We start from the raw sequence: 25,943 nt of genomic DNA, 5'->3' as shown, positions 1-25,943 counted from the left end.
TTCTGCTTGGAAAAGAGAGACCTTGCCTTCATCTGGTGGCCAGGGTGGGTAATTGCAGTCACAGTTAAAACTTTGCCTTAAATGGTTGTTTGAAAGTCAGTTTCTTAACCCTAACCCTTTCCAAAACACTTTGCTGTTTTCCACACATGTGTAAAGCCCCTATTTTTACATAACTTACATGACAAAAAAAGCCACAACATTATCACTTTAGTTACTGGCCGAAGGGTTAGTGGTCCATGTCACTCACGGTTAATATTCTGAAAGTTAAACAAGCGTATTAAACGTTCCTAAACATAGGAGTTGTAAGTCACAGGGTTGATTTTCCCCTGCGCATCCGAATTAAATGCACGTATTTGAACACACTTACTGCAGTAAAGTGTGTCATAGTGCGTGTTAACAGTTAAGTGAAACTACTTAACAGGTTAGCAGTTGTTGTTTAGCGCTGAGCTAAACTACAGTGTTGTTATTTGTTATTTGTTGTAGTGCCAAGCTAGGCTACAGTGTTGTTGTTGTTGTTATGTAGTGCTAAGCTACAGTTATTGTGTTGTGCGCTATCGATAGCTGTGACAAAGAATGGATAGCAAAGGTTCTTCAGTCAAAGGAGCTGCAGGCTCAGAACCCTCCGTTGGAACGGAGGCCCAAGGTGTCATTGGCTCATTACTTAAAATGACGCCGGAGGAACAAGATCGTCTGAATCAGTTTGACATAGAGGATTGTGAGCAAAGGATTCAGGAATTGGTTGATGAGGTCCAAAGCAGGCGAAAGGATAGATTGGTAGCAGATGTCCTAGGTGAGTTCACTGTGTTATACCACCAAAGGTTAATGCTAGAGACTGAGCTGAGTCACAGAGAGATTTAGAGGCGTGTTTTAGCTGAGAAAAGAATCAGAGAGCTAGAACAGGGAAGTGTTCAGGGCAGCTGTCATGTCAAGGAGGAGCAAGAGGAGGATATCGCTAGCTTACAGACAGAAGGATCTGAGTGTGAGAACCCCAAAGCGTAGGGGTCACACCTGGAAGACATTGGATGAATTGGGCCCTCAGGCATCTTCTGAATGAAGGGTAAGCGAAGGAGGTCAGGACAGATGTAGCAGTGTGATACGGAAGGAAACAGAACTGATTCGCATGATGTAAATCATGGGACAACACCTGCTTCCCACCTGACCCCTGGCACTGTCTGCTATGATCTTTTCCTCCCCACCAGGGCGACGGGAGCACCGTTCCTGGGACACAGGTGAACCCCACTTCTCTGAACTGCGTCCACAGAGAAGAGTTCATGACAGAGAGGGTCCCCCGGCGTCCCATGAGCGACCGCCGATGCCTGGTAAGTGGTCAGAGCTGGAGCCCCCTCCTACCGTGGTTACCGTATGCAGGATTCATTGGAGGAGGACTCAGATGGACCGGCACCGGTCCCTGAACAGGGACTATGGATGTGTCAGATTGAGTCCCTGGCCCAAGACATAGAGCATTTTGATCCTAGCATTACAGAATCCACCATCGATGACAATCTCAGAGAGGTAGAGCGCTGTCTGCTAGACAGGCTTTAAGGGAAGAATATTCTGTGTTCACAGATCCAGCCTCTGCGACTCTTGGAGCTTTTGCTATTCAGCAAAAGAGAACTGAAGCACCGAAGGAGTATTACCGTCGCTTGAGAGTTGCTTACTATCAGGGACGAAATGGTCCTGGCTTGGAGGAAGACCACACTTTCAAATCTTTGTTCCTCCACAACCTTCATGAAAGCGTGCAATATGAGGTTACCATGCATTGTAGAACCAAGACACTTAACATGCAGGAAATCAGAAAATACGCACAGGTTGCATGGGAAACACGTGTCCGGCCCAACAAAGGAGTCGACAGTGATAACAGGGTTCTACAGATTCAGGCAGAACCAGAAAAGAAGTTAGGTCTGGAGGGACAGGAGATGCCTCGCTTCAAACCTAAAACTAGATTTGGGTTCAAGAAGCAACATGGTTTTGAGCTGCAGCAGAAGAAAGCTTCTCAGGATAGGAGAGGTCAGCATGACAGCATGGAAGGTGAGAGGTTTCAAAAATGGCACAGGTCCGATCCAGCCCGATAGGGTAAGCAAACTGACAGGTCAGAGAAGCCAAAAAGCACACATGACAAAGGCTGGAACCTGCGCATGGAAGAGTCAATGAGAAAGGAGATGGAGGAGACTTTTTGCAGGTTGTTAGCCGAAACAGTGCATCAGATCACGCCGCAGCCGTCGCAGCCACCGTCCAATCCTGCCGACCCTCTGGGGAAGCCAGGCCCAAAACCCACGTCAGCATGACTAGGCGTGGACCAGGCTCTCTCTTCTAACAGAGTTTATCTGATTAAGTGGGGGAACCAACCGAAAAATCACTAACAATCTTTTAAAATCCCATCAGAAGCTGATCAGAAAACCCCTTTTCTAAGGTTTATAGGTGAGTTAAACCATCGTGAAAATGCACGCCGTTTATACTGCTCGACAGTTATAGGAGGATGTGTAACTGCAAATGCTCTTTTAGACACAGGTTCCGAGATCAGTGTAATGTGCTCAGATTTGTTTGATGAGGTGACCAGAGCTATGATGTGTCTTGGGAAACCGTTCCAGGTGGAGACCTGTAATGTTGGCATCACCAGCTACACTCAGGATTAGTCACCAAATGGGTGTGGTTAGACGTCACTTTCCGTTACATGACCCTAGTGCACCCTATCTACATCTGTACTTTGGACACAAAACCTTTTCTTGTGGGTCAGGATCTGTTGAACAGGTTAGCTCCACTCATCAACTGTCATCATGGTCATATTTGGGTCCAAGTGGGGACCCCCAAGCCTCTTACTTCTGGAAGTGAACCATCCGTCCCTATCCACCAGGTGATCTGCTTAGAAGAGCCCAAACAACTCTTGGCACAGCTTCTGCCTTCAACAGAGCCGATTTCCAAATCCTCTGACACACCACCGCTTCCCGGTGATCAGAGAACATCTCTCTGCAGCCACACATCTGTCCTTTGCTCGCTTAAACACTATGGAGTTGAACCCTATAACCCCAGAGTAGCCGAAGGTGTGCATCTGGAAAACACATTCATGCCAGATGTGCTACTGGCTCTTTGGCTGGAGAAATCCGCCATCAGTAGAGACGTGTACAGTTCTTTGTGCCGTGAAAAGCCCCACCTGGCTGAAACAAAACACAGCCACTGCTTGCTCTCAGCAGTCTGGCCTCACCGGCTTCGGAAAGCAATGGGGGTGTGCATACTTTATGCACAGATTGGCACAAGACAGCTCTCTCATCCTTTCAGCATTGTGGAGAATTTACATCCTCCAGTGTTTGTTGGTGCTGATCTTCTGGTACGGCTAGGTGCACAGCTGGACACTTGTAACCAGGTCCTGTGGGCTCAAGCTCATGCGAGTTCCTTCCTGGGCACCCCTGAAGTCATGCGATCAGGGCAGACCATCCCACAGTCTTGCCAGGTGGCTAGCAAAACAAACATGCTAATACCACCACAGACTGCAGGTGTACCCATCAGATTAGTCATCCTAAAAGGACAACAAATACAGAGCACACGGGTTTCTTTCAACCACTTTCTTACTTCCAGGAATCCAACCTGATAATCCGGGGCACACCCCTGCTTGAGCTGAACAACTGCTCAGCTTACCTTCTGGTGGAAAATCCATCCCACATGTCGATCCAAGTGGTGGCGAAGAAACCTCTTTGGGTGCTCATCGAAAGCTCCTTCCACGACTTTGAGCTGAGCATTCCCGTTATTGGAAACCTACCCTTATCCTTGACCGGCAGACAGGACTCTCCAGACACAGTGTTTAACATGATCCTAATCAGGTGACATGAAGCTCTGCCTGCTGGATCCCCTTGTGGTGCTATGCTTGAAGTTGAAGGAAACCTGTTGGTGTATGTGATAGCAACTAACCCAACAGAACCAGCACCAAATCAACCAGAGAACCGGGACTCATCCACTCAGCCCTATCCTAGTTTCAAGGCAGAAATCATGCAGCAGCTGGAAAAAGCTGATGCACTGACTACTGAAATGGAGAGAACAGTACTTAAAGAGCTGCTCCATGAGTTTCAGCCCAAGGATTCCAACAAACATGGGATCACTTTGACACACGTCCATGACTCACCAGTAGGAGGACACAGAAGCTGCAAAGCTAATCTGAAAACTCTCTAACAGGTTGTGTCCCGGCCTTCAACGGCCCAAGACACCCAGGAGCACGTACAGGGCCGCTTAATCTGCTGCCAGTTCCAACCAACACAACCACTCGACCGAGCCCTGCCCCAGCGAAGGGGGGGTTACATTTCCATGGTCACATTTGCAGATTGACTGGATCGGTCCAGTTTCCAAATCGTCAAGAGGTAACAAATATCTTTTGACAATAACATGCGACTTCACAAAATGGGTTGAATGTTTGCCAGCACCGAATGACACCGCTGTCACTACAGCAGTCCTGCTGCTAAATCACGTTTTCAGCCGGTGGGGCCTTCCCCTGTCCATCGACTCGGACAGAGGAACGCATTTCACGTCAAACGTTATGACCGCGCTTTTCGACATGTTGGGCGTGGAAGTGAAATTCCACATCCCCTACCACCCACAGTCATCGGGACAGGTAAAGCGAATGAACCGCACCGTGGTCGGCATGTTAAAGAAATATGTCGACACCCATGGCAAGGACTGGGACATAAAGCTTCCCCTGGTCCTAATGGCCATCCGCTCGACCCCACAATGCTCCACAGGGGTAACACCTTTCGAGATGATGACAGGGAGACAAATGACCTTTCCCCTGCATCTCATCTACAAGCCCGAGGACGTCAGTGTGACAACCGCCTACATGGCACATCAGTACGTCACCGACTTAAAAGATCATCTCTGAACGACTTTCCCATGGGCTCAACAGAACCTAGAAGCCAGCGTGCAAGGTGCCAAAGCCTACTACGATCGGAAAACGTCCCATAGGGAATATGAAATAGAGGACAAGGTTTTCTATTTCCGTTTTACCCAACCATCCGGTCGGTCCAGGAAGTTTCTTCCAAGCTGGGCAGGTCCTTTCGAAATCGTTGGAAAACTCTCACCGGTAGCTTACCGGATAAGAATCCCGAAGCCCCGGCAAAGTCCAGAGTGCAAATGTGTTCATGCAAACCAAATTAAACTGTCCACCAAACTCTCCTCACAGGGAACAGAGCCTAACTCCACCCCTGCCAAAGAGAACAATGCATAGCATTAAATAGGACAATTGTATGTTCAACCAGGTAAACATGCACTAATAAACAAATGTCCATACATAACTTCACGTCTATAATTTCACACTCATCAATAACACCATGCATGCTTTGGATACGCTTACAGAAGTGGTAAAGAATGACATGATGTATACTCAGGTTGTTAGAGATTTAATGCAGGACCTCACTCGAGAGGTCATCCGTAAATAGCCTTGCTGAAGGACGGATTCCTCCGTACCGGGTACCAGTAGATTTGGTCTAAAAGATACTCAAATCTGCCTCTAGTGAAACACTGCAATCACCACAAACACACCTGGCTTACAGCCTAGGTAGTGCAATTCCAATATTTGTAAATCCTGACAACTTGGAAATAGGATTTATGCTAAACCTTCCCATCATTGAAAGAGCTAACGTGTATAGGCTTAAATCAGTATTGAATGTCGGTTTTTGGCAAGGTGAGACCCACGTACACCTACAAACCCCCTCAATGTTATCCTATCACGATGCTGACCGACACCTTTATTTAGTCCCTAATTTGGATTTGTGTACCAAAACTAAGGACATTCACTGGGTATGTCCAAGCAATCCATTTATCAGAGACGTTACCAATTACCTGTGTGGTCTAAGGAATGAGTCCCCTGAACAAAACTGTCAGGCTAGAATGACCCTTAAAGATGCAGGTGTGGAAACCAAAATTGAACTGGCAGGCACCCAGCTGATTAAATTCAGTCTGACTCCATCAGAGTTGAGCTCGGTCCCTCTGCTTCGCTTTCCCAGAGCTACAGAGTCAACCAACACTCACATTATGACCATTATTGTGGTTCTCATTGTATTTGGATGGGCCATCACCACCGCGATGGCGTATGCAGCATACAAGCAGATCAAATAGTTGCAAACCAGGATTGTGTTATGAAAATATATAATCACTTATATGATAATAGTGTATTTTAAAGTTATACAGATATCACCCTCTAACCCAGTAACCTAGGATGAAAATGTGTGCAGAGGACAATGGGTGCATTCAGACTTCAGTAAGCGTACCAGCCACACCAAAGAATGGGAAATTTATGAGAGCCTTGTGGACCAGATAGAGTGTTTAAAACCTTTCCCAGGGTCTCAATATTATTTCAGTTAACTCCCAGGAACCGAGCTAGGGCAATAGATTACATTTACCGGTTGAGTGTCCGGAAGCACATGTTTTAGCCAGACTGAGAGGCTGCACGAAGGGGGGTTAGTCCAGCCCCTTTGGAGCCATCCGTGTGTTAAAGGGCATGATCCAATGGGTAAACGGTGAGACACATTTTACAACTCATGGAATTCAATTCAATACAATGCAATTTTATTTATATAGCGCCAATTAATGAAACATGTCATCTCGAGGCACTACAAAGTCAGATTATACAGATTGGTCAAAATGTCCTATATAAGGGAACCAGTTGATTGCTTCAAAGTCCCGACAAGCAGCATTCACTCCTGGGGAACCGTAGAGCCACAGGGAGAGTCGTCTGCATTGTCCATGGCTTTGCTGCAATCCCTCATACTGAGCAAGCATGAAGCGACAGTGGAAAGAAAAACTCCCCATTAACGGGAAGGAAAACCTCCAGCAGAACCGGGCTCAGTATGAACGGTCATCTGCCTCGACCGACTGGGGGTTACAGAAGACAGAGCAGAGACACAACAAGAGAGACAAAAAAGCACAGAAGCACACATTGATCCAGTAATCTGTTCAACATTAGATGGTAATAGCGGGTGATCTGTCTTCCCTGGATGATGTCACAGTTAACAGAACGTCAGACCAGGTGTACCTACTATGAAGACAAAGAGAGAGAGAGCAAAAAGTTAAAAGCTGAAATGACAACAGTCATTTCAATGCAATGCAATGCAAAACTGGAGAACAGTAGACTGGAGAAGAGTAGAAATCTATAGAGTGAGAAAAATAGGCCCTGATGTCCTCCAGTAGCCTAAGCCTATAGCAGCATAACTATAGAGGTAGCTCAGGGTAACATGAGCCACTCTAACTATAAGCTTTGTCAAAAAGGAAAGTTTTAAGCTTAGTCTTAAAAGTAGACAGGGTGTCTGCCTCACGGACCAAAACTGGGAGTTGGTTCCACAGGAGAGGAGCCTGATAGCTAAAGGATCTGCCTCCCATTCTACTTTTAGAGACTCTAGGAACCACCAGCAGACCTGCAGTTTGAGAGCAAAGTGCTCTGTTAGGAACATACGGGTAATTAGAGCTATGATATATGATGGAGCTTGATTATTAAGGGCTTTATACGTTAGAAGAAGAATTTTAAATTCTATTCTTGATTTAACAGGAAGCCAATGAAGGGAAGCTGAAATTGGAGAAATATGATCCCTCTTGTTGATTTTCATCAGGACTTATGACCCCAAGAACATATGACCCCAAGACCATCCAAAAAGTCTTTCTCCATACCATATACCAGGGTTTAGGGACAAAACATGCAGACCTGCGACAGAGACTGAGACCCCTGGCTGCAAACAGCCAAGTTACAGATGAGGAAATCGTCAGCCAAATCACGAGTGATGAGTGTGAGCACCAATGCAGACTGGGTCAACTCCCTAGACAAAAGACAACACAAGCACACAGTACCAAAGTTGAAACAGGAGGTGATCACAACAAGTCACAGGACACAGCAGCAGACAGTAGGAATCTCCAGACAATAGGACAGCTCAGTGCCCAAGTTGAAGCCATGTCTCAGATGGTGGCTTAACTGATGGATCTGCATGCAGCTAACCCACAAGTGTCTCAACCTCCAACTAGGTCAGCCCATATGCAACCACACCCTCTCTACCAAACATCCTCAGGCAGGCCGCCACAACCTCTATTGAGGCAACCTGCAGCTTAGATGAGGGGCAGGGTGGCTCGTTGCCCTAGGTGTGCTGAGCAGAACACACAGGAGTATAACCACTGCTTTACATGTGGAGAAGCAGGGCACAGAGTGATTGGGTGTTTGAAGCGAGTCAAGCTGCAGGGAAATGGGACTCGGTCTCTGTTGAGGGACACCCAGAGACCGGCAAGCAAATCCAGTCCAGAGCAGTAGATCAAACTTCAAGTCTAATAGCAAGACGCCTCAAACAAAGACAACAGCAGGGGCCTCATACACCCCTCAGCCAAGGAACAGTCACCTGTACAGCACCCCTGGTTGGAAAGAAAAGCCTGCTGAAATGCCTGCTCAGTGGCTACCCAACTACAACTCTATTTGATTCAGGGTCGCAAGTGAGTATAATCGACCAAGAATAGGCTGCCACTCACATTTCAAATTGTACAGTGAGACCCCTTTCTGATCTATTCGAGGAGGAACTCAGTGTCTATGCAGTTAGAGGCCATGCAGTACCATACAGTGGATGGGTGGAGCTCACTGTTAACTTAGCAGGAAACAATGACCCCAACCTAACCATAAAGGCTCCTTTCCTTGTCAGTCAGCTGCCCCTGCCCCAGCCCCTTCTCGGAGCCAATGTACTGGAGGAGATCATCAAAAAGAAGGAGTCCTCAGGTCAGGCAGTTACCACAGTGGTCAGTTTCCTCCGTGGTGCATTTGGGGTAGAAGAGGAGCAGGTGGAGGCCATTGTGAGTTTCATCTAGGTGCCACCCAGGACATATGATGATCCAGTCACAATATGAGTGGGTAGAGACCACACTATTATCCCCCCGGTAGAAAAGCTTATGTGTAGTGCAGGGTACCCCCAAACTTCAAAATATCTGACCCTTTTGTCCTATATGAGCCTGCAGAGGGGAGCACTGCTTTAGGACATTTGGGTGTGGGGGAGGGCCTCTTAAAAGACAGGAGGCCAGGCGACCATATGTTAAAGTGCCCATCTCCAATCACTCAAAACATGAGGTCACCCTAACCCAAAAGAACTCCCCTGGGAACCATTCAGCATGTCATAAAGGTTCTGGAGACCAACACTCCAGGGTCCCACCAAAAAGAAATGGCTGCAGTTAAGGTCAATGGTGTTACATCCTCCAGCTCTCCAACTGACTCCTGGCTCCCACTTGTCGAGATCAGTTACCTAAACTACGAACAACAACAGGTTGTAAAGCAAGTGCTCTGTGTGGAGTGTGGAGCCTTCTCTCGTGACAGTGATGACATTGGATTTATCCCTTCTCTGCAGATGGAAATCAGGACTAAGGATGATATGTGAAGTGAAGGAGTACATCCAGGAACTTCTGGTTAAAGGGTGGATTGTGAAGTCTCAGTCACCATATGCAGCCCCTGTCATATGTATCAGGAAGAAAGATGGGTCATTACAACTTTGTGTTGATTACCGCCCCCTCAACAACAAAGATATGCCCGACCGCCACCCAAGACCTGTTTACTGAAGTAGATGGTATCTGGTTGTTTTAGAACAACGGAAGGACACTTGGACATGATTGCAAAAAGGAATATTCATTGTATAATTTCATGATTTCATGATTTTGAGAATTTGCAATAAAGAGACAGAGTTTGGGGAAGAAGACGGCGGCCGTTCATCCACTGAAGCTATTTATGTTTATAGGCTTTCCACTCTGAAGAAAAGAGAAGAAGGGACATCATAAATATCATTTGTTACAATTGTTTCAACCCAGCTGAGGCGTGTAACAAGAGCAGTGGCCTTAGCTTTATTGAACGCCTCCTTAAGATCATGATGATCGGGAGGTACTTTAGACAGATTAGAGGGTGACACGGGAGTGGATTTTCACTCCTGTTCCATCCCACTCCCACAGAAAAAAATTGTGTCCCGTCCCAATCCCGGGCCAGAGTAGAAAAAGAAGTCCTGTACCATCCCACTCCTGGTAAAATTACTCCCACTCGTATCCCGCTCCCATTCCGAATGACTCCCACTCCTGCGCCACTCCCATTATTGTTGTCTTCATTAAGTTTTCTGGCAATACATTAAACCTGAATGTCTATGAAGGGTCAGTTAAGTTTCTGTTTTTAGTTGTAGTAAAGGCCAGTTAAAGTAAAAGGAATAATAATAAATAAATAATAAAAGCAACAAACAAGGAAACAGACCATGCCTATCTTAGTTGAATAAACAAAATGTACAATGTTGCATTTTACTAATTCATTAAGTAATTGTTTCACATGAACAATGAAGTTACTTTTATGTTTCAAATTGCTGAAACTAAAGAATAATGCACCTAGCAAGAGATCTATACTCAGTTAAGAAAAAAGTGCATAAAGGCATTACTTTCACAATTTAGATAATGTACCTCAGTGGTTCAAAACTCAGTTTTGTAAAAGAAAAAGTATTGAAGCATATTAGTATTTTTCCATTTGCAATAAAATATCCACAAACTAATTAGAACCAATACATTCATCGAACATTAAACACATTGTTAGACAGACCTCTTAACTTTTATCAAAAATTGAGAGTGAGATTATGTTAATTTTCGGGGGTGGTGCGGAGCTGGAGATAGACCTAACTCGACCCAGGAAAAGCTGGTCCAGTCAACTCTGTCTCATTTTTATCCGACCAGACATGGAAGTAGACATGTTTTACTTTCGTTAAAAAGTGAAAGAGAAGTGTTAACACATTCAGTTAGTGGGTTAAAACAGACATTCAACTCTCATCAAGTTTGTTTTTGAGTGCTGGCGGAAAAAATTGACCGGAAGCACTGTTGGCTTCTGGGTCATGTAGTTCTTTTGACTTGCATTATAGTTTAGGTTTCTTGGGAAAAAAAACTACAAAATGGCGGCGGCGATCATACATTTCTGATTTTCTATTTTATAAAATTTTTTGGCATCGATCCTACTTTATTGTACCTGCTATTTGTTTACTCTCGCTCCCGTCCGCTCCCTTCTGCTCCCAACTGCTCCCGCTGAAATTTAATCCTATACCGTCCCAATCACGGGATATTTACTAATGTTGACTCCCATCCCGCGTGATTCCCACTGGAATCACGTGACCCGCGGAATTCCCGAAAAAATGTCAGGATTCCCGAAAAAATGTCAGCCTCTAAGACAGATCAGGGTAAACCTCTATATCATTCTCTGGATAGGGAAATCAGTGGGCTGCAAATAAGCAGGTCTCTGAGCAGGAAGGAACCCTAACCCAGATGTGCGGAGTCGATAATCATAGCTAAAAATATTCCCACTGTGATTACCTCCAATTGTCAGGTTTATTCCTTTCAGTGATGAGGTAGGAGTGGTTGAGATGGTGTCCGTCCAGGGCTAGAACGTTGTGAGGAGAAGGGCCTAGGATGAGTTTGATGCCCAATCTTCTGGCGAGTCCTTCATCCATGAATGCAGTGTCTGCCCCAGAGTCATTGAAAATGGACAGTTGATGAGCGAGTTATCCCCTTATCTACTGAGCTTGATCTTTTAATGGACAGTTTGACACCTTGTGCCCTTTACCACCGAAGAATAAACACAAGTAGAGCTGATGCCTGCCTAGTCTTTCCCCCTTGGACAGTCTTGTCCTTCCCAGCTGCATAGGTACTGGTGCAGGCCTTTTAAATGAGAAAGTCTCAACATCCGGGTTGGTAGTGGCTGAACTGGTTTGGGAAGGAATCCAGAAGCATCTCTTTCATTCCATCAACCAGAGATCCATGTAGGCAGATTCTCCAACTGCTTAAGGGATTGGGGATAATCTTGGGTGGTGAATTCATCTTTAATTCTTTCATTCAGACCTGACATAAAGGCATCGATTAACGCCTCCTCGTTCCACCGACTGTCTGCCACCAGTATATGAAAATCAATAATGTAGTCAGACATGGACTTATCTGCCTGTCTCAGAGAAAGGAGCCCCTGATGGCCTCACGGCTAGGCAAAACAGGACAGAACACCTGAACGAACTCCTGAGAGAAAGCCTGACATGAGTGGCAAATGTTAGAGTTGTTCTGCCACTCGGAAGTGTCCCACAGCTTAGCCTTGCCAGCTAACAAAGAAACCACATAGGCTATTTTAGAATGATCAGTAGGATATGCCGAAGATTGTAACTCAAAATGTATCTAACATTGAGTTATGAACGCCCTACACTGATCAGGGTTGCCTCTGAATAATTCAGGTGGGGATAGTCGTGGCTCTCTAGTGGCTAGAGCCGGAGAAATCGGGACAGTGATGTGATCTGATGAATGCGGAAGTGGAGGAACAGGTGAAGGCTGGCTAGGTAAATGACTCAAAATTTCACAAACGGAAGACTCTAAGTGGGAAATGGATTCATCCACGCCTGCGCGGTGATGGGTCCATTGTTGGCCACATTATTCTGTAATGACCAGAAACAGAGGACCCAGAATTCAGCCAGACAAGATCAGATATCATAAAAAACAGTTTATTGAGACATAAACTGCTGCAGGTTGAAGATGAATCACCAGCTTCTGGGATAGGAGCCAGTGGAAGCGGAGACAACAGGTTAGTGACCAAAAAAAGGCTTTGAGGGATGTAACAGTCACAGTAACTTCGGTCACTAACCTTCTCATTATCCGGGAGCAAGCTGGGATGGTGAGTGTAGGCTCCTGTTGGTGGGGTATGTTGCTGGAGAAGCCCTAATGCGATCCGGAGTCTGATCAGGGAAATTTTCAGGGTTTTACTCCTGAGACTGGCAGGAGGTCTGTGGTCAAAAAACAGGCACAGGGTCAGAACCGTAATGGCGGAGTCAGGCAGGATGATCAGGGGGAATAACCAGAGTCCGAAATCCGAAAGCCGAGCCAGGGTTAGAGCCAGGTGATCAGAAATCCAGAGATAATCCAAAACAGAATCCGGGGGCAGAATCAAGACACAGAAACAGGTCAGGTATCCAGAAAGCACAAACAGTCAGGTCCGACAGGGGTTAGGCAGGCTCAGAGAATCAGGAGGCAGAAACAGGTCACGTAACGGGTAGGCAGACAGGAAACTGGAAGGCTAGATTAAACTCATCGGTGGCTCAAAATAATCTGGCACATGTGACTGGTCTGAGAGTTGTTTACATAGTCAGAGGTGCAGGTTGATCTGGTGAAGGCTGTTGAGAACGGGATGAAGCTGCACAGCTGTGTCGAATGGTCAATCAGACCAGCACTAGTGCCGAGATCATGATACCCTTCTCATACAATATTCTTTTGCAGGAACATCGACAACTCTTTCGGTTCTGGAAAGATCCTGGGTGCCCCACCGTCTCAGGGGTAAACATAAAGCTATGCAGAGTGTGTTTAATTGGTTCATCGTGCAGAGCCTGCTGCACTTCTCTGAAAGCATGGTGCTGAGCCATGACCTCGCTGATGTAATCCGGAAAGATAAGAACCTTGCCTCCCTTGTGCTTCATGGCTGTTGTCTTTCGAGGCGATGAATCAACTCCTTCTCCATAAAGTGGTGGATGGTGCGTGGTCCGCCACCAGCAGCCGGCTTTGGCTGGAGGGAGCGGTGCACCCAGTGTCCGAAATTAACTTCAATTCAATTCAATTCCTGATTCACCGGCCAAGTTGGCCTGTAGATGTAAAAATCAACCAGCCAGGCATATTTTTTACCGTCCAAAATATCAATCCTCACCAGACCTCTCAATTTTTACCAAAAATTAAGAGTGAGATTATGTTCATTTCTGGGGGGCGTGGTTGGGGATGTAGCTGATTGGACCCTGGAAGATAAATCTTTGTTTCCTACCTTTGATAGGAAAATATTAAGTTTATTATAAAAGGCACAATATCAATGATCAGATTCACATCGAGGCAATAAAAAACACTACAGATCATCATTATTCTATACATGTTGGTCTCATGTCAGCTGGCTGGTGTCTTCACAGACATTTTTAACACCTCGCTGGACCAAGCCACAGTGCCAGCATGCTTCAAGTCTGCCTCCATCATTCCGGTGCCAAAGAAACCTCAAGTCACCTGTTTCAACGACTACCGGCCTGTTGCACTGACTCCCATCATGATGAAGTGCTTTGAAAGGCTGGTAAAGGAACACATCGTCTCCAGTCTCCCATCAACACTCGACCCGTTCCAGTTTGCCTACCGACGGAACCGCTCCACTGAGGACGCCATCTCCTCTGCTCTTCACCTGAGCCTGGCACACCTGGAGGAGAAGAACACGCACGTGCGGATGCTGTTCCTGGACTTCAGTTCAGCGTTCAACACCATCATCCCACAACATCTGGTGGGAAAACTGGAGCATCTGGGCTTCAACACACCCCTATGAAACTGGCTGCTAGACTTCCTCACCAACAGACCTCAGTCAGTACTGGTCGGACAGAACACCTCTGATGTCGTCACCCTCAGCACGGGCTCCCCTCAGGGCTGCGTCCTGAGCCCCCTGCTGTTCACCCTGATGACACACGACTGCGTCCCCAGGTTCACCACCAATCACATCGTGAAGTTTGCTGACGACACAACAGTGGTGGGCCTGATCAGAGACGACAACGACCGGGACTACAGAGAGGAGGTGGAGCAGCTGGTGGGCTGGTGCAGAGACAACAGCCTGATCCTGAACGTGGAGAAGACGAAGGAGCTCATCGTCGACTTCAGGAAAAACCGGCCTCACCATGCTCCACTGCTCATCAACAACTCAGCGGTGGAGGTGGTCAGCAGCACCAAGTTCCTGGGGGTGCACATCACGGACAACCTCACCTGGACTGTGAACACCACGTCACTAGTGAAGAGGGCACAGAAGCGACTGTACTTTCTGCGGAGGATGAGGAGAGCCCGCCTGCCCCCGCCCATCCTCACGACCTTCTACAGAAGCACCATAGAGAGCATTCTGACCAGCTGTCTCTCTGTGTGGTGTGGAGGCTGCAGTGCCTCCGACTGGAAGAACGTGAGGAGAGTGGTGAGGACAGCAGAAGGGATCATCGGGGCTCCTCTTCCCTCCATTAAAGACATTTCATCGCAGCGCTGTGTGTCTCGAGCCCGTAACATCATCAGGGACCCCTCACACCCCCACCATAGACTATTCTCCCTGCTGCCCTCTGGAAAGAGGTTCCGCAGCATCCGCTGCAGGTCCACTAGGTTCTGCAAAAGCTTTTTCCCTGCTGCCATCAGACTGTTGAACTGCTGAACTGCTGAAGCATAAAAGTGTACCACACTAGATTCGCTGATTTGCACATTTGCACATTTGCACATTGTATCGTATCCTGCAAAATTGATGCTGCACCTTAACCGGAAACGTACTGCAAAACTGTGTACAATGCAACTGTCTACTTTTAAATCACTGCTGCACCCTACTGCATATTTGTCTACATTTGGTTTACATTGTTTACATTTCAACTGCCTACTGTTCAATGCTGCACTTTATCCGGAAGTAAATTGAAATTTATCCTGTAAGTGACTGCGATTGATCACTGCACTTTATCCTGTACTGTAATTCACTGCAAGGTATCCTGTAGAGTTACTGCAATATTTCTGAGCTGTGTGAAAACGAAATTTCGTTCTGTATGCACTCTGTGTATACAAAATGACAATAAAGAAAGTCTAAGTCTAAGTCTATGTGTGAATGAGGCAGACTTTCATCAAGCCTACATGGTCAAACATTTTTCCCTCAGCTGCAACACCTAAAGCACGCAGGGGTCACGCTGCGTCTTTACGCATGATCCAGCTGGCTGGATAAACAGTGGGGAAAATGCATAAATGAAGACTGTAAAGGGCTCCTTTAGAGGGGAGAGAAGGAAAAATAGGTCTGAGCTAAAGCCCCTGATGTTACAATTTCCTTAAAATTACCCTTAAAAGTGCGCACCTAAATTATATTTGTAACGTAATTTTGCGCACCTGAATTCAAGCGCAAGGCAGCAGCCCACCGAGGCACCGCTGGTTCTGTGTCGTTAAAAACAAAGGAGCATGAAACACAGCTACTGACTCTCCTATTGATTTCTATTGGGACATTTTGGTATGAGTGGAAGGACATTAAACATAGTGATTCACGTTTTGAAGGCTGGCCGCTGATAAAAGCACCTGGCTCCGAGAGGGCGGGGGGGAGGAGGGGCAGTAAGAGCGGTGAAGCTCAGAAACACAGCGCACGTAGTTAAAAAAAATGCAGAATAAATAAAAACGAAATGTATAAACAGACTCATTGGCGTTTTAGACTGTATCTGGTTAGCAGAACTGTTTTCTAATCCAGCGTGCAGCCATGACTGGTTCTGAATGAAGGCTGTATCTGGGAACCGCTGTCCCCCTTTGCCTCCTCCGCAGAGGGCGGGGTTTAGACTGAGCACTGGATGGTGTGAGCTGTGAAAGGGTCATCCACAGCCCAGGTGGGTTGTGTTATTTTTATGTTATTTCTAATTTATTTGGTACAAACATTTACTAACCATGTGGCAGCTAGCCCTCTGAAATTCACTTGCCAAACGGGAAATTTACTCGCATTTGGCGACGGCGAGTGTTAATTTTGGACCCTGGGTGCACCTGGTCGACTATGACTGGATGCGGAAGGTATTCGCACCAAACAGTTTGTGGATTAATGTGGTGACGAATTTAGTGGGTTAGTGCCTGCCCCCCACCCCCACCAATTCAGCACATTGAGAACACGGTCAATAACAAAGCTAAGATCAATATTTGAGCTATACAGAAAAAATTAAAATTTGAATTTTAACTCTTCAGATCTGAAGCTCACATCATTTTGCTAAAGCCGGAAACTCCGCCCTAGAATATCGTTTGACCATCATGCTTAACAGACAACAACTAAAAATACATAAAACGCAAAACCTGATCGTCATTTCATACTACTTCAATAATTCTTGAATAACAATCCTAACTACAGAAAGGGAACTTCTAAGCAGTAAGTCTTTCAGTGTATTTACACACAATTTCATACAGTTTTGATTAAAGCCAAAGCACACATTCCACCTGCATTTTATACATTTATTAAAATCAAAGAATATGAGCCTTTTTCTTAATTTCTGATATTCCTCTCATATATCGCTTCTTAAAGTCTATTACTGCAAACCATATGGATGCAATTTCAGGCAATTTCATATTCTTCACCTTTTGGCTCAGCTCTCTCTTCACCACAACGGATCGGTACAGCGCCTGCTTCACAGCAGACGCCGCACCAATCCGCCTGTCCATCTCCCGCTCCATCTTCCCCTCATTCGTGAACAAGACCCCAAGATACTTGAACTCCTCCACTAGGGGCAGCACATCCTCCCCAACCCACAGGAGGCACTCTACCTTTTTCCGGTTCAAGGCCATGGTCTCGGATTTGGAGGCACAGATTTTCAACCCCGCAATCGGCTGCAAACCGCTCTAGTGAGAGCTGTAGATCACGCCCTGATGAAGCCAATAGGACCACGTCATCCGCGAATAGCAGAGACGCAATCCTAAGGCCACCAAAACGGATCCCCTCAACACCTTGGCTGCGCCTAGAAATTCTGTCCATAAAAGTTATGAACAGAATCGTTGACAAAGGGCAACCTTGGCGGAGTCCAACTCTAACCGGAAACGAGTCCGTTTTACTGCCGGCAATGCGGACCAGGCTCTGACACCGGTCGTACAGAGACCTGACAGCCCTTATTAAAGGGTCCGGTACTCCATACTCCCGGAGTACCCCCCACAGGATCCCTCGGGGGACACGGTCGAATGCCTTCTCCAGATCCACAAAGCACATGTAGACTGGTTGGGCAAACACCCATGCCCCCTCCAGGATCCTGCTGAGGGTATAGAGCTGGTCCAGTGTTCCACGGCCAGGACGAAATCCACACTGCTCTTCCTGAATCCGAGATTCGACTATCTGAATATCAGACACTAATCTGGTATTTCAACAGTTAACTGTCATGAATCGATTGTTAATCATAACCTCTGTGCAATTTTATAATGAAATACCCTAATACGGCCTCAATGCGTCAGGGGCTTTATTTGTCTTAAAGTAAATCAAACAAACATTTATTTATCGCTTATCATCGGGTCCAATTATTTTTAACTAACCTGAATTATTTTTTTGGTCAAGCCATGTTAACCTTTCCGTGTGTCTATTTAATTTGGGCCAGACATTTTATGTGAAATCCCAAACTAAATTTTTTTTTAAAGCCTCTCTCTCTTTTTCCTTTTTTTAACTTTTAGCTAAATCTTTAATGCACGTTTGCCAGGCGATCTCACAAATGTATTTGCGTTCAGAGTTACAGTTCTCTTAACACAAATAAACATTTTTGAAACCATCCATGGCATTAAATCTAATTACATCGCACAGACAAACAGAGATTTAATAACATACACACGACAAAAACACACACGCAGGCCTGTTTTTCCTCATTTTTTACACAGATCTGTGATCTTTAATTTTTTAAATGTTTCGACTCAGAGTCGATACATATATATATATATATATATATATATATATATATATATATATATATATATATATGTTGATGTCTTAAGCACAACACTTCTATGCAGTATGCAATTATCCCATCAAACTCATTTGGTTGGCGGGTCAAGGGGCATGGCTCTCCAAAGCAGACATTACCAGTGCTTTTAAGGTCCTTCTTATCCATCCTGATTTTTGGCATTTCTGTGGAGTTTTCCGGAGAGGCGCTTATTACCTTGCAGCTGGCCTTACTTTTGGCTGCAAAAATATTTGATTTTTGCTTTTTGCTGGATCCTCATTAACAACTGCAAACTCCCTTATGTTCGGCACCTTCTCGATGACTTTCTGATCATCAGCTCGCCATCTTCTGCTCCCAACCATGGACTCCGTGCACTAACCAAAGTCTTTTCAGACCTCGGCATCCCTCTTTCTGAAGAGAAAACCATTGGTTAATGCACCTCAATCAAGTTCATAGTCTTCTTCTTTCCAAACATCTTTGCCTTAGGAAAAACTAAATCGGATTACTGCTTGCAGACAGATGTACCAAACAATAGCTGTTAACTCCTCTTGGCCATTTATGGCATTTGTTGTGCTATTACACACTGTGTAAAGTTATTTAATGTTTTATAAATAACTCTCTGTCTGTTAGGTATTGTCCGGTGAATATCAGCCCAAGAGCTGATATCAGGACAATAGATGAAAGGGATGATTGGAGCACTGGCATTATTTTAACAGCAAACTCTGCACACATACAGAATAAAAGATTGACAACTTCTCTTCAAGTTCAAGAATTTAATAACAGAGACAAAATGAACATCCAGAGAACATCACTATAGAATGCTGTTTATCTGAATTAACACTATAATTCAATCAACAAATCCTCTCTTCAAAGCTAGTGAAATTTAACTAAAACTACTAAGCAAAATGAAGATAAAAAGAAGACACACACAAAACAAAAGACAAAATAATGGTTGATCATAATCATCAGAATAATTCAGTGAATCCTGGTTCACTGCAGATCTGAGTTAAAGAATTCATCTTAAAGAACATGGAACGAACTCAAAATAGATAACTAAATCAGAACACCATTTGGTATGTGATTCAACCCATTCACAATGCAAATTCTGAGTTAAACAAAACATTATTTGATAAAATAACATTTTAAAGAATGATTTTCTCAATAAAATCAGTAAACGTTCAATTTTATTAATGCGATAATACCTCCAGAAAGCTAGGGGTCACTGTAGTGATCGGTCGCTAAAATCGGTTAATCCTAAAGTTATACAAAAACACCATTGAATCGACATTAATGTTCCATATTAATGTGGTAATAATGCTCATAGCACTATCGAACGATGTAGCAAAACGAAACAAACCTCATGTTTACCGCAATCAGTACTATATGTAGAAAGTATTTTTTTCCTTTTCCAGTAATGTCATTTGGTACTAATCCAAGCAGTACCATCTCAGGATTTTTGTTAAAGGTTTACTGAAATACTTTTCTAAGTGCCTCGAATATCTCGTCCCACATTTTTCTCAATTTAGGGCATGTCCAAAATATATGAGTTAAATTACCAATGTGTGATCCACAACTTCTCCAGCATCCAGTGTATGGATCCCATTTTAGATATGACCGCTGGTGTCTTAAAGAATCGTATTATTAACTTCCACCTGAATTCTCGCCGTGTATTAGAGTTAGTGACTTGATGTGCTTCAGTACATATTTCCTCCCATTTGTCTTCGTGTATATCTATATTCATTTCACTTTCCCATTTTTCTTTGGTCTTCAGAGTTTTGTTGGGATCCATATCTATAAATAGTTTGTAAAATGGCTGATAATTTTCTTTTTCCCACTACCTGATTGTTTTTTTTCCCCAGTGTCCTGTCTAGCAATGTGGCAATAAGAATTGATGTCATACCTTTCTTAGTTGCTGCTCCACTCCTGGTGATAGCATTAAACAGGCAACAATGGTGCCCAAGAAGAGGATGGAGGCATAGATGATTCTGGTCAGTGTGGAGTTCCTTTTGTTTGGACAGCAGCCACAAACTGGACATATAGCACTGCTGCACATCTGGGGGACCAAATGAAATCTGGTGAGTTAAAAGAAGCCTAAACTGTCTTTATCTGTAATGTACACAAACATTCTAAAGATTGAAAATAACTGTCTTCAGATGACAAATACAGGTCAAATATATTCAAGTAACATTTTTATAGGAATAGGACTGGTTACATTTTTTGAAATGCAAAACCAAATTTGGACCTGAGCAGGCACAATTCTCACACCTGCTTACTCATAAAAGAAAAGTGGCCAGAACAACCTTTTTTAAAAAAAATAATAATAATATCCTGTCTGGCAATGTGGCAATAAGAATTGTTGTCACAATGCCAAAAAGAGCCCAACAGATTTTACTTTCACAAATGGAGCAGTACTGCTTTTGCCATAGTGCTCCGCTTGATTTATGAATGTGAATAGTTTTATTATGATTCATGCGGGGAATATCTCAAATGATATGGACACTATAATGGGAAAGTAGGAGAGGAAAGGAAAAATAAGAAGAAAAAAAGAAATGTGAAAAACAGAGGAGATAAAAGGAAGAGATGTTATGAATGATGTGGTGAAGAATTCATAATTCAGCCAAACACAGTTGCAATGCTTTTAACCGTGATCCTTTTTTCACCTCAGGAATATCGCCAAAATTAGAAACATTCTGTCCAGGAGTGATGCTGAAAAACTGGCCCATGCATTTGTTACTTCAAGGCTGGACTATTGTAATTCTTTACTATCAGGAAGTCCACAAAATGCAGTTCAAAGCCTTCAGCTGATCCAAAATGCTGCAGCAAGAGTTCTGATGAAAATCAACAAGAGGGATCATATTTCTCCAATTTTAGCTTCCCTTCATTGGCTTCCTGTTAAATCAAGAATAGAATTTAAAATTCTTCTTCTAACGTATAAAGCCCTTCATAATCAAACTCCATCATATATCAGAGCTCTGATTAGGCAAGGCAAGGCAAGGCAAGTCAAATTTATTTATATAGCACAATTCAGTACAAAGACAATGCAAAGTGCTTTACATGATTAAAATATAGCAAAATAAAACAGAATAAGAGCAAGTAGGAATAAAATATAGAAAGAAAATAGAACGAAAAAGTGGTGATTCAGTTAACTAGGACAGTTGAAGGCAATTTTAAACAAATGTGTTTTTAATCTTGATTTAAAAGAACTCAGGCTTTCCGCACTTTTACAGTTTTCTGGAAGTTTGTTCCAGATAATTGGAGCATAGGAACTAAATGCTGCTTCTCCGTGTTTAGTTCTGGTTCTAGGTATGCAGAGTAGGCTGGAGCCAGAAGACCTTAATGGTCTGGATGGTTTATACGCTGATAACAAGTCTGTGATGTATTTAGGAGCTAAGCCATTTAAGGATTTATAGACTAACAGAAGTATTTTAAAGTCTATTCTCTGAGATACTAGGGAGCCAGTGTAAGGACTTTAGAACTGGGGTTATGTGCTCTACTTTCTTAGTCTTAGTGAGGACGCGGGCAGCAGCGTTCTGGATCAGCTGCAGCTGTCTGATCCACTTTTTAGGCAGACCTGTGAAAAACACCGTTGCAGTAATCAATTCGACTAAAAATAAACTGCATGGATTAGTTTTTCTAGATCCTGCTGAGACATCAGTCCTTTAATCCTAGAAATGTTCCTTCAGGTGATAGAAAGCCGACCTTGTAACTGTCTTTAGATGCTTTTGAAGGTTCAGGTCTGAGTCCATCACTACTCCCAGATTTCGGGCCTGATCAGTGGTTTTTAGCTGAAGCGAACTGAAGTTGTGTGCTAACTTTTGATCTTTCCTCTATTGGTCCAAATATTATTACTTCAGTTTTGTTTTTATTCAATTGGAGAAAATTTTGGCACATCCACGTATTGATTTCTTCTAGGCATTTACTCAGTGCCTGAACTGGTTCATAGTCACCTGGTGACATGGTGATGTAGAGCTGTGTGTCGTCTGCATAGTTATGGTAGCTGATGTTGTTATTTTTTATTATCTGAGCTAGAGGGAGCATGTAGATATTGAAGAGGAGGGGACCCAGAATGGACCCTTGGGGAACCCCAAATGGGATTTTTGTCATCTCTGATGTAAAGTTACCTACTGATACAAAAAAGTCCCTGTCCATTAAGTAGGATTTAAACCAGTTGAGTGCTGTACCAGAAAGGCCGACCCAGTTCTCCAGGCGTTCTAACAGGATGGAGTGATCGACAGTATCAAATGCTGCACTAAGGTCCAATAGTACCAGCACGGTGGTTCTTCCACAGTCTGTATTTATATGGATGTCATTAAACACCTTGATAAGGGCGGTCTCTGTACTGTGGTGAGCACGGAAACCTGACTGGAAAACGTCAAATCGGCTGGTCGTTGTTAAGAAGGTGTTTAATTGTTGAAATACAGCTTTTTCAATAATCTTACTGATAAAGGGGAGGTTTGAGATGGGCCTGTAGTTCTGGAGTAGAAGTTTGTCTAAATTATTCTTTTTCAGCAGTGGTTTGATAATTGCTGTTTTTAGGGACTGGGGGAAAACACCTGACAGGAGGGACGTGTTTATTATCTGAGTCAAATCAGACGCTATGACAGGTAAAACTTTTTTAAAGAAAGCTGTGGGGAGAACATCAAGACAGCATGAAGAGGAACTTAGCTGCTGAATGATCTGCTCTAAGCTTTTGTAGTTTATTTGGCTGAATTGGGACATTTTGTCAGAAATAGTTCCAGCTGAATACCGCTTTGGTTCTGGAGCTGGTGTGGATGTACAAACTGATCCTCTAATTTTTAGGATTTTCTCAGTAAAGAAGTTAGCAAATTCGTTGCAGGCCCTGGTGGAGTGGAGTTCTGAAGCCACGGACACAGGAGGATTTGTTAACCTGTCGACTGTGGCAAATAAGACACGAGCGTTATTAATGTTTTTCTTAATGATCTCAGAGAAGAAAGATTCTCTTGCATTTTTCAGTTGTAAGTTATATCTGTTAAGTCTCTCTTTATAGATGTCATAGTGAACCAGGAGTCTATTCTTTCTCCACCTGCGTTCAGCTTTGCGACATTCCCTTTTTTCACTTCTAACTGATGGAGCATTTCTCCAAGGAGATTTTTTCTTCCCGTAAAAAACCTTCACTTTAACTGGAGCAATGCAGTCAATGATGTCTGAGACTTTAGAATGAAAGTTATCTACTAGCTCATCTACTGAGTTGCAGCCCAAGGTTGAGGTAGCAGAGTAAGCTTGAATAAAATTTTCTGTGGCATTGTCCTTAAAGGTGCGTTTTCTTACGATGTCCCTTTGGCTAAATGAGTCACTGGTAATGATACATTCAAAGGTAACGGAGAAGTGATCAGATAGGGCAACATCAGTTACATTGACCTGTGAAATGTTTAGACCTTTAGTGATGATCAGGTCTAAAATATGTCCCTGTTTGTGTGTTGGCTGTTTAACATGCTGAGTTAAACCAAAGTTTCTAAGTGTGTCACACAGTTCTTTTGCACTTCTGTCTTCAGGGTTGTCAACGTGAAAGTTGAAGTCTCCAACAATAATTAAAAAGTCATAATCAACACATATCACAGAGGTCACTGAAATCATTAAAAAAGTTTGATGTGGACTTAGGAGGCCTGTAAACATTCAGAAACATAGTTCGTACCGGGCTCTTTACCTGGAGAGCCAAATGTTCAAAAGAGTCAAATTTTCCCAAAAACACCTTTTTACACTTTAGTGAATCATTAAACAATGTTGCTACTCCTCCACCTTTCCTTTGCTGTCTGCTCTCACAAAGAAAATTGTAGTTTGGAGGTGTCGACTCCAACAGAATAACTTCTTCATTAGATTCATGTAACCATGTTTCTGTTAAAAACATAACATCAAGATTATTGTCAATAATGAAGTCATTAATTAAAAGGGATTTTCCTGACAGAGATCTAATGTTTAATAAACCCAGTTTATATGATTTGGTGGTTGATGGTGTCTTTGTGGCAGGTTGCATCTGACAGTTTATGACTTTTAAGTACGACTGATTATTCCTGTCTGTTTTCCTTTTGCTTTTCTTATTTCTGCCACGTATCATAACAGATATTCCATGTTCTCCGTCAGGAGGCCCAGGCTTATGCTGGTGGCGGTCTTGACTGATAAACGTACAGCCAGGGCCTGCTGCATATCACAAGGACGTTATGCGAAGGTCTTCAGGACAGGCATGTTCTGTGATATGTAGAGGAGGAGGAGGATCTGGACCTCTGCGTCCTTTGGAAGATGCTGATTTAGTCACAGAACTGTGGTTTTCAGAATTAATATGTGGAGAGGATGTCAACCGTAGACCAATCTTAAGGACTTTGTTCATGGTGTGAGAAAAATCCAGGAAAGGAACCTCTGGGCTTTGTGGAGAAGAAGGCGAGGCAGGTGTAGTCTGGATCGGTGTTCGTGACGATGGCGGTTCTTGGTCCTCTCTTTGTCCTGCTGAGATCTGGGATAAATCCTCCTGTAATTCTGACGAAGCCTCTTTCTGTGTCATCTTTCTGGCCATGTTTATCTTGGCTTGTTCGGGCTGCACTGGGCTTATCATTTGTTTAGGCACTGGATGTTCTTTGTTTTGGGACAAAGCTGATGCTGTATGGTTTACAGAATAGAAGATGTTTGAAATCAGTCGTTTTGCACCTGACCTATTTAGAGAGAAGCCATCTCTGTTGAACAGATGTCTTCTTTCCCAGAAGATGTTAAAGTTGTCTATGAAGGTTACAGTTGTTTCTTTGCATGTTTTTTCCAGCCATTTGTTTAGCATCAGAATTCGGGAAAAAATCTCGTCTCCACAAGCCACGGGCGGGAAAGGGCCGCTGAGAAGCACCTTGACATTTTTGCCATGAACTAAGTTCAACAGACGAATGTAATCCTCTTTCAATACTTCTGATTTTCTTATCCGGGTGATGTCGCCCAGGGCTTCAGCTTGTATTATGAGTTTTTCCAAGGTCGGGCGCTCTTTCAAGATCCTTGGAAGGATGTCTAATAAATCAGACACCAGGCCATAGTTCGAATTGTTATAAATTAACACCTCTGTGTTTTTCTTGTTACAGAAATGTTTAATCCCACATACAGACCCACTGCATAAAATCAGGGTCCTTGGCCCCGTGGCATGTCTTTTCTCTGATGTATTAGAGCGAAAGTCGTTGACGTACCTCTGAGTGTTGTCATGATTCTCCTGGGTCACATTTTGGAGCGGAGCGAATCTGTTTCGTAAAGGAATTCCAGCATTTCCAGCAGGTTTACTCCTATCATTTGTTGTGGGAACAGTCCCGCTGTTGTTTCACTTGTCCTGGGACATCTCTCTGTAGTCTCGGGCCAGTTTTCTTTGTCTAGGCGTGGGGTTCGTTGATCCTTTGGTCTTGCACCCTGAGTGATCCAGGGATTCTCATTTTCCTCAGGGATCTGTTTGTTCAGAGAGTTGCTGGGCTGGTGGTCCCCGTTTGGAGTCGCAGGCAGGGTTGTTTCATTTCCATACGCGCCGTTTACATCATAATT

At 44.0% G+C, this 25,943-nt stretch overlaps 1 protein-coding gene across 11 annotated transcripts in view; it reads right to left on the bottom strand.

Moving 5' to 3' along the window:
- Positions 1–25,943, bottom strand: part of si:ch73-267c23.10 (serine incorporator 1) — a 128,635-nt gene that overhangs the window by 82,847 nt on the left and 19,845 nt on the right. For all 11 annotated transcript variants that reach the window (XR_004930066.1, XR_004930067.1, XM_036133561.1 and 8 more), the window contains exon 2: positions 20,329–20,481. Coding sequence is in view for 9 of the 11 variants with exons in the window: in XM_036133561.1 (XP_035989454.1) it covers positions 20,329–20,481 (153 nt within the window). In the remaining 2 variants the exon portion in view is untranslated. The remainder of the gene's footprint in view (positions 1–20,328; positions 20,482–25,943) is intronic.

This window comes from Fundulus heteroclitus, unplaced genomic scaffold (assembly GCF_011125445.2).
Source record: "Fundulus heteroclitus isolate FHET01 unplaced genomic scaffold, MU-UCD_Fhet_4.1 scaffold_64, whole genome shotgun sequence".
In the NCBI taxonomy this organism is placed as follows: Eukaryota; Metazoa; Chordata; class Actinopteri; order Cyprinodontiformes; family Fundulidae; genus Fundulus; species Fundulus heteroclitus.
This window is presented reverse-complemented; position numbering and strand designations above follow the sequence as displayed.